Source organism: Mustelus asterias, unplaced genomic scaffold, assembly GCF_964213995.1.
Source record: "Mustelus asterias unplaced genomic scaffold, sMusAst1.hap1.1 HAP1_SCAFFOLD_150, whole genome shotgun sequence".
NCBI lineage: Eukaryota > Metazoa > Chordata > Chondrichthyes > Carcharhiniformes > Triakidae > Mustelus > Mustelus asterias.
Genome location: NW_027590172.1, coordinates 678,708 through 692,430, shown reverse-complemented (window position 1 = coordinate 692,430; position 13,723 = coordinate 678,708). Strand labels below are relative to the sequence as shown.

The 13,723-nt window shown below is 49.8% G+C and overlaps 2 protein-coding genes across 2 annotated transcripts in view; both read left to right on the top strand.

Annotated features, from left to right (window-relative positions):
• LOC144484979 (uncharacterized) overlaps nucleotides 1-13,723 on the top strand; it is a 565,458-nt gene that overhangs the window by 74,234 nt on the left and 477,501 nt on the right. The gene's annotated exons all lie outside the window — the stretch shown is intronic.
• LOC144484998 (uncharacterized) lies at nucleotides 6,021-8,635 on the top strand. The gene is made up of 2 exons (XM_078203321.1): nucleotides 6,021-6,069; nucleotides 6,851-8,635. Exon 2 carries the CDS (start codon nucleotides 6,952-6,954, stop codon nucleotides 7,768-7,770), a length of 819 nt encoding a protein of 272 aa, XP_078059447.1. The 5' UTR covers nucleotides 6,021-6,069; nucleotides 6,851-6,951; the 3' UTR covers nucleotides 7,771-8,635.

Below are 13,723 nucleotides of genomic sequence, written 5' to 3'. Positions count from 1 at the left end.
CAAAGGCCAGATGACCGAGTGAACCTCTCACCGCACACAGAGCAGGTGAGTGGCTTCTTCCCAGTGTGAATCCGCTGGTATGTAGCGAGGCTGGATGTGCTGTTGAACCTCTTCCCACAGTGAGTGCAGCTGAAGGGCCTCTCCTCAATGTGAATTCTCTGGTGTAACATCAGGTAGGTTGTCTTGGTAAATCCCTTCCCACACACACAACAGAGGAATGGTTTCTCCCCAGTGTGAATGTGTCGATGGATTTCCAGCTGGAATGAAGATTTGAATCCTTTACCACAGGCCCCACATTTCCAAGGTTTCTCCATGGTGCCAGTGTCCTTGTGTCTCTCCAGGTTAGAGGATCAGTTGAAGTCTCGTCCACACATAGAACAGGAGGTGCAGCTGAATGGCCTCTCCCCAGTGTGAACTCGCTGATGACTCACTAGACTGGATGACTGAGTGAATCCCTGTCCACAGACTGAACAGGTGAAAGGCTTCTCCCCAGTGTGAATTCGCTGGTGTTCTTCAAGGCTGTGTGAATACCTGAACCTCTTTTCACAGGACGTGCAGGTGAACGGCTTCTCCTCAGAGTGAATTCGCTGGTGTGTCACCAGGTTGGAGGACTTTGTGAATCCCTTCCCACACGGAGCAGGTGAATGGCCTCTCCCCAGTGTGAACCCGCTGATGTTGACTGAGATCGGATGAAGACCTGAAACTTTTTCCACAGTGAGTGCAGCTGAACAACTACTCCTCAGTGTGAATGCGCTGGTGTAACATGAGGCCGGTTGGCTGAGTAAATCCCTTTCCACACACGGAACAGGTGAATGGCCGCTCGCCAGTGTGAATGCATCGGTGATTGTCCAACAGGGATGGGTAATTGAATCCTTTCCCACAATCCTCACATTTCCAAGGTTTCTCCATGGTGCCGGTGTCCTTGTGTCTCTCCAGGTTGGATGATTAGTTGAAGCCTTGTCCACACACAGAACACGTGTATGGTTTCTCCTCGCTGTGAATGCTGCAATGTTTTATTAGGCTGTGCAACTGATTGAAGCTTTCTGCAGTCCGTTCACTGGAACACTCTCGGGGGTGTGTGTGTGTGTCGGTGCTTTTCCAGTCACACTGAAGTTTAAAATCTTTCCCTCAGACGGAACAAATGAACAATTCTCATTTAATCCTCAAAGGTGATGATATTCAGGTCCTGGTGAACCAGCTGACTGTCAGATGAAATTTGGCATGAATTTTGGTTTCCCATCTGTAATCCTCTTAATATTCTGTAAAAGGAGTTCACAAAAGTCATCACTGACAGTCCATTTTGAACAGACAATTCCAGTTTCTCCTGAACATTTTTTCCTCTCTCGTTCCCCCAAATCTGTAAATCTCGTCCCACACACTCTCCCTCCTCCCCGGGCTGAAATCCAAAGTAAGAGTTTTAACAACACCAGGAAATTTCCACTCCATCTTACGAAGGAGCAGCGCTCCGAAAGCTAATGGCATTTGCCACCAAATAAACCTGTTGGATTTTAACGTGGTGTTGTTAAAACTCTTACTGTGTTTACCCCAGTCCAACGCCGGCATCTCCACATCCTGAAATCCAAACCCATCTCCCCATTTCTTTCCTCCACTCCCAGTTTTCTCCCTCCCTCTCCTCTGTCTGGGTTCAGTTCTCCAGCTCCTGTCTGCAGACTGACAATAAAACCAATGGGTCTTATTGGGGGTGTTGGGGCCTCCAGCGGGTGTTTGTGAATCCTCCCCGCCCACCTCACAATGCCCCGGGGTGATTGACGGCAGGTCCGGACCAATAAAACATGGAGCGGTTGGTCCTCCAACCAATCGGAGGGGGGGGGGGGGGGCCGGGGTGGCGGCGGGAGGCCCGAGGCTTTCTCAGTGCGCATGCTCCGGGCCGCACAGGATCCCGATGGAGGGAATCTGGGCCTGTTCTGGGGAAAAGCCCGAGCTGATTTCCCCGGTTCACAACCCGCTCCCGAGCTTTGTATTCGGGGCTTGGGGCCTGACATCCACCGGCTGGCTCCATCCCCCCCTCATTCCCCACCGGCCGGCTCCATCCCCCCCTCATTCCCCACCCGCCGGCTCCGTCCCCCCCCTCATTCCCCACCTGCCGGCTCCATCCCCCCCTCATTCCCCACCCGCCGGCTCCATCCCCCCCTCATTCCCCACCCGCCGGCTCCATCCCCCCCTCATTCCCCACCTGCCGGCTCCATCCCCCCCTCATTCCCCACCCGCCGGCTCCATCCCCCCCTCATTCCCCACCCGCCGGCTCCATCCCCCCCCTCATTCCCCACCCGCCGGCTCCATCCCCCCCCTCATTCCCCACCCGCCGGCTCCATCCCCTCCCTCATTCCCCACCCGCCGGCTCCATCCCCCCCTCATTCCCCACCCGCCGGCTCCATCCCCCCCCTCATTCCCCACCCGCCGGCTCCATCCCCCCCCTCATTCCCCACCCGCCGGCTCCATCCCCTCCCTCATTCCCCACCCGCCGGCTCCATCCCCCCCTCATTCCCCACCCGCCGGCTCCATCCCCCCCTCATTCCCCACCCGCCGGCTCCATCCCTCCCTCATTACCCACCCGCCGGCTCCATCCCTCCCTCATTCCCCACCCGCCGGCTCCATCCCCCCCTCATTCCCCACCCGCCGGCTCCATCCCCCCCTCATTCCCCACCCGCCGGCTCCATCCCTCCCTCATTCCCCACCCGCCGGCTCCATCCCCCCCTCATTCCCCACCCGCCGGCTCCATCCCCCCCTCATTCCCCACCCGCCGGCTCCATCCCCCCCTCATTCCCCACCCGCCGGCTCCATCCCCCCCTCTTCCCCCACCGCCGGCTCCATCCCCCCCTCTTCCCCCACCGCCGGCTCCATCCCACCCTCATTCCCCACCCACCGGATCCATCCAAAGAACAAAGAACAATACAGCACAGGAACAGGCCCTTTGGCCCTCCAAGCCCATGCCGCTCCCTGGTCCAAACTAGACCATTCTTTTGTATCCCTCCATTCCCACCCACCGGCTCCGTCCCTCCCTCATTCCCCACCCGCCGGCTCCATCCCCCCCTCATTCCCCACCCGCCGGTTTCTGATGCGATGAGAATTTCCACCGCCTCAATCCTGAGCTCCCAGCAGCACTGCGCATGCTCCACATCACAATGCCCGGGCAGTGATTGACGGTAACTCTGGACCAATAGGATGAGGGGGCGGAGCTGGAGGACCGAGCGGGAGCAGCTGGTCCTCCGAACAGTGGTTACCGCTGCTGCCTCATGGCGCCAGGGACCCGGGTTCAATTCTGGCCTCGGCTGTGGAGTTTGCATGTTCTCCCCGAATTTAACGTGGGTTTCCTCCGGTTTCCTCCCACAGCTCAAACATGTACGGATTTCATGGATTGACCATGATGAATATGTGGGGTTGCGGAGATAGGACAGAGGAAATGGCCTGGGTGAATGCTGGTTCGGCGAGTCGGTGCAGACCAGATGGGCTGAAGGGCCTCTTTCTCCACTGTCGGGATTCTATGGTTCAATCGGAGTGAATGAGGGAAATATCGGAGCCCAGATTGACGGAGACTCTGCATCATTTTGAAAGCTGCTTTCTTTCAAACTCCACGAGAAAAATTGACCTTTTTGTTTGTGGCTTTAAGCAGATGATGGGAAAGGAAGGGATCTGGGAAGTAGCAGACACTTTATGTTGCTTTGGGAGAGTGGGACCTGTGTAGATGTCATGTTTCACACAACACACAGTCAGCTTGTGGTTTCAGCCTGAAGACAAATCTCCTAATTGTATAATTGAAATCAGTCAATGGAATTTTCAGGAAATTGTCTGCTTGGAGAGGAAGATTTATGTTACAGTAAATGAAAAGCAGAACAGACTGACACCTAAACACAGAGATCCACAAACACTCTCTCCCTCTGTCTCACATAGAAGCATCCTTTCCTCACATACAGATACAGGCACATGCGCGCAGCTATATTCCTCAATACTCACACGCTCACGTATACACCAACTCCCACACATAAACACACAAGGGATACTTCATGTCCTTTTGGGCAGACAACACCTGCCAACCTGACTAATTTTGGAGTTAAAGTGTTCATGTAAGGGCCAAAAATTGCAAGGGAATCAAGGAAAAAATGATGCTCCAAAGATGATGTTGTTTTGACCATTCAATTCCACCTCTTTATTTGAACCTTAAATCTATACTGAACCACGCTTGGTACAGATACAACAGCAAAACATTAACATTGAGTGATCATTGCCACCTATGCAGTGTATAGACTGAGGTGATCAATCATATATTTGCTGTCAGGCATGGAAATGTTTGTCTGAAAAATGTAAAGCCAGTGTGGTGGAAATCTGAGAAGTGATACATATCTTGATATATTTGGATACATGTTTGGATTTTGATCTCTGGAAATTGGGGAGTATTTGTGCAGAATTGTCCCTCATGAAATTAAATGAGTGTGGTAGAGTCCATGATGAGATGGACATGCAGAAGAGCAGAAGAAATGGACTTGAAGTCAAATGATCATTTCTCACAACTACAAGATTTATTGCAGTGATTAGTCAAGGCTCCTCCAATTGCACCTTCCAATCTTGTGAACTCTGAACCTAAAAGATCATGGACAGCAGGTGTGTATGAACTCCACCGCCTTCACGTTCCCCTCCAAATTGCACACCATCCTGACTTGGAATTATATTGCTATTATATTGCATTGCATCATTGTCACTGCATTGAAATCGTGGATCACCTCCCAAAGAGAAGTGGGGCGTGTACTGACACCATATGGACTGCAGCTGATCAAGAAGTTGGCTCACCACCATTTTGGAGTGTGGCTTTTGCCAGCCACACCCACATATCATGAAGTAAAAATCCATGTGTGCTAATCTTAACACCTTGTGAAGTAAACCTCAAAATTTCAAAATACCCCACTCATTGAGGGAAATATGCAAAGCTAATGTGTAAAAAGTAGCTGCATCTTGCTTGTTTCTGTACAGGATTTAGATATTACTATTTCCACAGCCTTCAGTAAAATCAATGGCATAAAATCAATTTCCGAAATAATTGAGATTCTAAGGGCAGCACAGTGGTTAGCACTACTGCCTCACAGCGCCAGTGACCCAGGTTTGATTCCTGGCTTGGGGCACTGTCTTTGCAGAATATGCCTGTTCTGCCAGTGTCTGTGTGTGTTTTCCTTCTTGGTGCTCTGGTTTCCTGCCACAGTCCAAAGACGTGCTGGTTGGGTGCATTGGCCATGCTAAATTCTCCCTCAGCGTACCTGAACAGATGCTGGAGTGTGGCGATGAGGGGATTTTCAAAGGAACTTCATTGCAGTGTTAATGTAAGCCCAGTTGTGACACTAATAAATAAAATAAATTGTGTTATGAGCCCCATTTGGAGATAGTATGCAATATATAATTTAATTCTGGGATAATTGCAGTCACTAACTTTCCTCTTGTAATTTTGGCAGATCATAGATGCTAAATCCTGTCACACTAATGGCCTAGTTATTGAAGGAAATTCTGAGACAGGCTACAAGGAGACAGAGCATAAAGTTGTTGTGACACTGTGATCCAATATTCCCCTCGCATTGACCATAGCTGCTCCAATGTGTTAGAACATTGCACTTTATCTAACAGTCACCGTTCACATTGTACATCTTCATAATTAATTGCAGTATTCCTGATATTCATGTGCTACTGAGATACCAGTGAGTTCACATATGACTGTAGGAGAGGGTTTCTGTTCTTATTTCTACCTTCAGGTGACTTTCGATTTCTGAACAATTCCAATTTCCTTCTCTGAATTGAGATAATGGTCTGTGCAATCAGGTCTCTATATGATATGTATCCTAGTTTTATTATTGGCCCTTCAGCCCCAGCTTGCACGCGATAACAACAAAGAAATCACGACAAACCATTTGTTCTATTCAATGGCAGGGCGTTTACCCAGCGTCCCAAGCGACGAGGAATGCCTCCGATCCAGGCAATCACGACCGCGCAGGCGCAGTAGTGACCGTGTTCTGAGCATGCGCAGAGGGAGTGCTGTGGAGTTGAAGTTGTTGTTTCTTGTCTCCGTGGCGGGTAAGGAAGCGGCGTGTCTGAGGGAGCGATGGGCGCAAAGGGAGGGCGGTAAGGTTTCATGAACACTTCGTGAATTCAAACCTCAAACACGAAGGTCCTGGGCCAGTCCCGGGTTTGTCCAGAGCCATTCTACTTCTGCAGAGACAAGCATGGATAAACGGCCGCCATCTTTCCTGGGGCGATGCGCAGTAATGCGCATGCGCGGTGCTCCCTGTCAGCAGGAGGAGAGAATGTTGTGATTTTCACAGAATCCCAACAGCGCAGAAAGAGGCCATTCGGCCCATCGAGTCTGCACCGACCACAATCCCACCCAGGCCCCATCCCCTTAACCCCATGCATTTACCCTAGCTAGTCCCCCTGACACGAAGTGGCAATTTAACATGGTCAATCCACCTAACCTGTGGGAGGAAACAGGAGCACCCGGAGGAAACCCATACAGATGTCTAGGAGGAAAATGTACAAACTCCACGCTGACAGTGACCCACGCCGGGAATCAAATCCATGTCCCTGCTGCTGTGAGGCAGCAGTGCCACCGTGCCACTCCCTCATTTAAAGGTCAGTGTTTTGTGCAGACCCAGACTGAGTGGCAGGTTCCTTTCCCTGAAGGACATTAATGTACCGGTTGCGTTTTTACAAAAATCCAGCAGCTTTCATGGTCACTTTTTCCTTCATGCTGTCCCCATAAATTACCAGATTTATTCAGCTCAATTTCACAACCTGCCTTTGTGTTTTTGTGGGTTATCTCTCACTCCCTTGTTTCTGTTTTAAATCAATTTCACAGGTTTTAGGAGGACTTGCAGTCAGGAAATTCAAACCATACATCACATCCGGACCTGGCAGTCGCACAACTTATCACAACGTGAATATCATCGGATTTTGAACATGGAAGAAAAAAGCACCATTCACAGCGGAGAGAAACCGTACGTGTGTTCTGTGTGTGGACGAGGCTTCAACCAATCATCTGACCTGTCGAAACACAAGCGCAGTCACACCAGGAAGAAACCGTGGAAATGTGAGGATTGTGGGAAGGGATTCAGATCCCCATCTCACCTTGAAAAGCATTGCCGCTGTCACACTGGGGAGAAGCCATTCACCTGCTCTGACTGTGGGAAGGGATTCATTCAGTTAACCAACTTGCTGAGACACCAGCGAGTTCACAGTGGGGAGAGGCCATTGGCCTCCTCTGAGTGTGCAATGAAACGCCAACAAGTTCACACCGGGGAGAAGCCATTCATCTGCTCCGAGTGTGGGAAGAGATTCTCAAGGTCGTCTAACCTGCTGATGCACCAGCGAGTTCACACTGAAGAGAAACCTTTTAAATGCTCAGACTGTGGGAAGTGCTATAAAAGTTCTGGGGAACTTTTGTCCCATCAACGTGTTCACACTGATGCGAGACCATTCAGGTGCTCTCACTGCGGGAGTGGGTTCAAGACATCCTCTGCCCTAACTAAACACCAACGCACTCACACTGATGAGAAACCTTTCAGATGCTCTCAGTGTGGCACTGCATTCAGACAATTGAGTAACCTGTCTGTACACCAGCGCACTCACACTGCGGAGAGGCCATTCACTTGCTCTCAGTGTGGGAAGGGTTCGCTCATTCATGTACCCTGCAGAGACACCAGCGAGTTCACACTCACGAGAAACCTTACATCTGCTCCAAATGTGGAAGAGGATTCACTCAGTTATCGACCCTGCTGAAACACCAGCAAGTTCACACTACTGAGAGACCATTTAAATGTCCAGACTGTGGGAAGAGCTATAAAAGTTCTGGGGAACTGATGCGCCATCAACGTGTTCACACTGATGAGAGACCGTTCAGGTGTTCTCACTGTAAGACTGGGTTCAAGACATCATCTGCCCTCACTTCACACCAGCGCACTCACACTGAGGAGAGACCGTTTAAATGCCCGGACTGTGGGAAATGCTATAAAAGTTCAGGGGAACTGATACGTCATCAACGTGTTCACACTGGGGAGAGACCGTTCAGGTGCTCTGACTGTGGGACTAGGTTCAGAGAATTATCTCATCTCACTGTGCACCGGCGCACTCACACTGGGGAGAGGCCATTCACCTGCTCTGTCTGTGGGAAGGGATTTGCTTCTTCATCCAATCTGCTGACACACCAGCGAGTTCATAAATGACAACAGTGATTGGATTTTGCCATTATTTACATCCAGAAATGAAGCATGTCGATTGGGCTCTGTTTCTGCTGATGTTCATAAACTCCATCTCAGCTGAGTTAATATTCCAGATAAATGTTAAATCAATCAGATTTGTGTTGAATCTTTTTAATATCTCGAACATAGATCAATTCCTACTGAAGGTCTCTCCCTTGCCCTTGTCTCCTCCATCCTCACCTCCAGCAACAAGCGAGGAGTTCATGGAGCTTCTTTGTCATTAAGCTTGAGACAATCTGATCAGCTGTTTCTGCTGCTTCCCTCCCTTCCACAAGCCCACCGGGCCAAACTGTCTTTACCGTGGTCAATCCACCCGACCTACTCATCTTTGGACTGTGGGAAACCGGAGCACCCGAAGGAAACCCACGCAGACATGGGAGAATGGACAAATTCGACAAAGACAGTCCCCTGAGGTCGGAATTGAACCGGGGTCGCTGGTGCTGTGAGGCAGCAGTGCTAACCACTGTGCCACCGTGCTGCCTACCTCATCTACTAACACCTCAATGAGTTCATGTGTCTTCAGGAGCTGCATTCTGCAGTTATTGCTGCTGTTAATCACATTCAAGACAAAATGTGTGGGATATTCCTGAGGTGTGTAAGAAATGTATCCCAACCACTCTCTTCCATGGTTCAGAGCTTTAGTGGTTAGCACTGCTGCCTCACAGCGCCAGGGACCCGGGTTCAATTTCCAGCTTGGGTCACTGTCTGTGTGGAGTTTGCACATTTTCCCCGTGTCTACGTGGGTTTCCTCCGGGTGCTCCGGTTTCCTCCCACAGTCCAAAGATGTGAGGGTTAGGTGAATTGGCCGTGATAAATTGCCCCTTAGTGTCGGGGCACTAGCCAAGATAAATTCATGGCGTTATGGGGATAGGGCCTGGGTGGGATTGTGGTCAGTGCAGATTCGATGGACCGAATGGCCTCCTTCTGCATTGTAGGATTCTAAGACATGGAACAAAGACTCCTTTACAACTGTGTTTTAGAGTTGGGAAGAACAGCGGTGAATGCTGGCAGTGTGCTGTTAAATCAACGATTGGTTTAAATCTGGGATCTGTTCCTGAAACAGCAGGTTTAAATTTCCAGACTGAAAATGACTGGTCAACATTTTGTGAAGATTATTTTTAATTCATTGCTTGTGGCTTATCCCTAACTGCCCTTGAACTGAGTGGCTTGCTTGCTGGACCATTCCAGAGTCAACCACATTGTGTGGACCTGGAGCCACATGAAAGACTTACAGATGCTGCCAGACCTGCTGAGTTTTTCCAGCATCCTCTGGTCTTATTCTGGAGTCGTATAAATTCCTTCCCTAAAGGGCATCAGTGAACATCGGTGAACCAAATGGGTTTGAACAGCAATGGGTTCATGGTCATCGCTAGACCTTTAATTCCAGATTTTCATTGAATTCAGATTTCACCATTTGCTGTGGTGTGATTGGAAGCTGGCTCCCCAGAGCATTACCCTCGGACTCTGGGTGACTAGCCCAGTGACAATACCACCACACCATCAGATTGAGAGCATTTGTGTGACAGTCCTGAGTCTACAACTTTCAGGCCTGTGTTAATATGTTTAAAATAAACCGTTTTAAAATAAATCAATTCAAGTCTACATTACATACTAGTTGAAGGAATTCACAGGAGCCTGGGACAATTATACAACAGACATGAGGAGCTGCAGTGTGTTTGCAGGAATGCCCTCTTTTATTGATGTGTGTGTGTGTTCTGACACCAGGATAACTAAAAATACACAAACCTGGAACATTCCCTGTCTCCATTCCCAACAGTTACTCTGGGATTGCTCCTTCTGTTCAGTGAGTTCAGGGGAATGCTGGCAGAGGGAATGGAGCCGGGAGAGAGGATCCCTGGGGTGATGCTCAGTGAGTTCAGGGGGATGGAGTCAGAGGGAATGGGGCAGGGGGGAAGGATCCCTGGGGGGATGTTCAGTGAGTTCAGGGGGATGGAGTCAGAGGGAATGGAGCAGGGGGGAAGGGTCCCTGGGGTGATGCTCAGTGAGTTCAGGGGGATGGAGTCAGAGGGAATGGAGCAGGGGGGAAGGATCCCTGGGGTGATGCTCAGTGAGTTCAGGGGGATGGAGTCAGAGGGAATGGAGCAGGGGGGAAGGGTCCCTGGGGTGATGCTCAGTGAGTTCAGGGGGATGGAGTCAGAGGGAATGGAGCAGGGGGGAAGGATCCCTGGGGTGATGTTCAGGGGGATGGAGCAGGGGGGAAGGATCCCTGGGGTGATGCTCAGTGAGTTCAGGGGGATGGAGTCAGAGGGAATGGAGCAGGGAGAGAGGATCCCTGGGGTGATGCTCAGTGAGTTCAGGGGGATGGAGTCAGAGGGAATGGAGCAGGGAGAGAGGGTCCCTGGGATGATGTTCAGGGGGATGGAGCAGGGAGGAAGGATCCCTGGGGTGATGCTCTGAGTTCAGGGGGATGGAGTCAGAGGGAATGGAGCCTATTGGGAACAATGAGTAATTGTAAAAGGAGTCAGAGTGTGAATTGGTACAAAGAGTAAAGCTTGAAGCAGAGAGTCAGTGTGTGTTCACCAGAAAGTGGAGCGTGTGCATGTCTAACAGACAGGGGGGAGAGAGGATGAATGAGGATGAAGACCCTGCCAGCTTTGACAAAGGGTCATCTGGACTCGAAACATCAGCTCTTTTCTCTCCTCACAGATGCTGCCAGACCTGCTGAGATTTTCCAGCATTTTCTCTTTTGGTTTCAGATTCCAGCATCTGCAACAATTTGCTTTTTATGTATGAAGAGAGCTGGGAGAGGTGTTAAAAGTGTCCATGAAGCGATCAGAATATGTGAATGGCAGAACAGTAGTACAGATGTTTAAGGCAGTTGCCCTGAATGTGGGTGGGTGGGGGGAGGGGGAGTGGTTAGGGGGTGGACAAGGCAGAAACAGTTGCGCTGAATGGCGGGTAGGGGTGGACAAGGCAGAAAGCAAGAATGGAGAACTGGAAACATGGAAGTGAGAAAGAAGGATGATAAAATGGATGAATAAGACAAAAAGAAGAATCAGAATTAAATGAAATAAATGGAGTGTAGGTGAAGGAGAGAGTTCACGCTGTGAATGTTGAATTCAATGTTCAGTCCTGTAAATGTTCAGGCTGTAAAGTGTCCAATTGGAAGATGAGGTGCTGTTCCACCAGTTTGCATCGGGGTTCACTAGAACATTGCAAGGACCGACATGTGGACAGGAGAGTAGGGTGGTGTGTTGAACTGACAGGAAGGTCTGGGTTTTGCTTGTGGATGGTGTTCAGCAAAACAGACACCCAGTCTGCATTTGGTCTCTCCAGTGTGGAGTCGACCACATTGGGAGCAGCGAATGCAATAGACCAGATTGAAGGAGATGTCTGTGAAACGCTGCTTCACCTGAAATGGTGTTTGGGACCTGGGACAGTGAGCAGGGAGGAGGTAAAAGGGTAGGTGTTGCACCTTCAACGATTGCATGGGAAGATGGGAAGGCTCCATGGACAGGGGGTGAGATGGTGGGTGTGATGGAGGAATGGACCAGGGTGTCCCAGAGAGAACGGTCCTTGTGAGTTCTTGCTGAGGAGGGTGGAGGTGGCGGGGGGGGGGGGGGGGGGGAGAAGGGGTGAGGGGAAGGTGTGATGAGTAGTGGCATCATGCTGGAGTTGGCAGAAATGGCAGAGGATGATCCTTTGAATGCGGAGGCTGGTGGGGTGAAAAGTGAGGACATGGGGAAGCCTATTCTGGTTCTGGGAGGGAGAGGAGGGGGTAACAGCAGTGGCCTGGGGAATGGGTCGGTCATGGTCAAGTGTCCTGTCAACCACAGTAGGTGAAAAACCACAATTGGCAAAAGAAAGACATGGGCAACACTATTTTGGAAAATGGCATTATCAGGACAGATGTGGCGGAGGTGAAGGAACTGAGAGAATGAGATGGAGTCCTTTAAGGATATGGGGTGTGAAGAACTGTAGTCAAGGTAGTTGTAGGTGTCGGTGTGCTTGTAATAGATACCAGTGATATTATCACCAGAAATTGACACAGTAAAGAGTCTCAGAACACCAGGTTAAAGTCCAACAGGTTTATTTGGTATCACGAGCTTTTGGGGCACTGCTCCTTCATCAGGTGAGTCACTCAGACCTTAACCTGGTGTTGTGAGACTTCTTACTGTACCTACGCCAGTCCAACGCCGGCATCTCCACATCATGACTACCAGAAATGGAGTCAGAAATGTCAAGGAGGGGGAAGAGAAGTCTCAGAGATGGACCATGTGAAGGTCCATCTCTGACAATTCACGAGCATGAACTCTCCCCTTCACCTTCACCCATTTCACCAATTTCCATTTATTTTAAAAGCAAAATATTGTTGATGCTGTAATCTGAAACAAAAACAGAAAATGCTGGAAAATCTCAGCAGATCTGACAGCATCTGTGGGGAGAGAATAGAGCCAATGTTTCAAGTCGAGATGACCCTTCGTCAGAGCTCTGTCACATCTGAAGTGACATGGGCTCTTAGTCTCGCCATGAAAACCAGCAGCAACACAGCAAAGCTGAACATTGCAGACAGGTCGATTGTAGGCCTGGCGCTGTTGGCAGTTTTTGTAATGTTGTGATTATCCCATTTGCCTAACACACGAAGGTTCAAAACCGGGCAGAAACATTAATGAAACTTTACCCGTTAGGGTGAGGGAAGTCTGCATGATTTCAGTTATTTGCTGAACATTATCCAAATCTCGATGTTACAGACATTGACCAGTATTTTACAGCATCGCTCTCGCAAGGCTCATAAAATCCCACCCGAGGCCAACGGTAAAATTCCAGCTATTATCTTTGCTCTGATCTCGGTACAAATGCTTTCAGGAAAATCAGGAATGCGATATTTTAAAACGCAACAAGGAAATAAATGTTTGCATTTTGACACCGTGCACATATTAGCAATTTGTTCAGTCCACAACAGAATTTGTAGGTGCAGACTAACATAGTTAATTACCACCTGAAACATGTCTAATAGTATTGTGTGCTCATAAAGACAGACTCAAAGGTGATACTGTAACTGAACTAGAGGAAATGACGCACATTGCGCAGAACAATCTTTTTTTAAAAATCGGTCTTCACAATAGAGAAATAGAAAAAAACACTTGGCAGATGAGGAAATCGAGAATCAGTGCGGATCTGCTGGACTCTCCTGTAGATAAATTCATAGAATCCCTACAGTGCAGAAGGAGGCCATTCGGCCCATCGAGTCTGCACCGACCACAATCCCACCCAGGCCCTACCCCCACATATTTACCCGCTAATCCCTCTAACCTACGCATCCCAGGACTCTAAGGGGCAATTTTTAACCTGGCCAATCAACCTAACCCACACATCTTTGGACTGTGGGAGGAAACCAGAGCACCCGGAGGAAACCCACGCAGACACGAGGAGAATGTGCAAACTCCACACAGACAGTGACCCGAGCCGGGAATCGAACCTGGGACCCTGGAGCTGTGAAGCAGCAGTGCTCA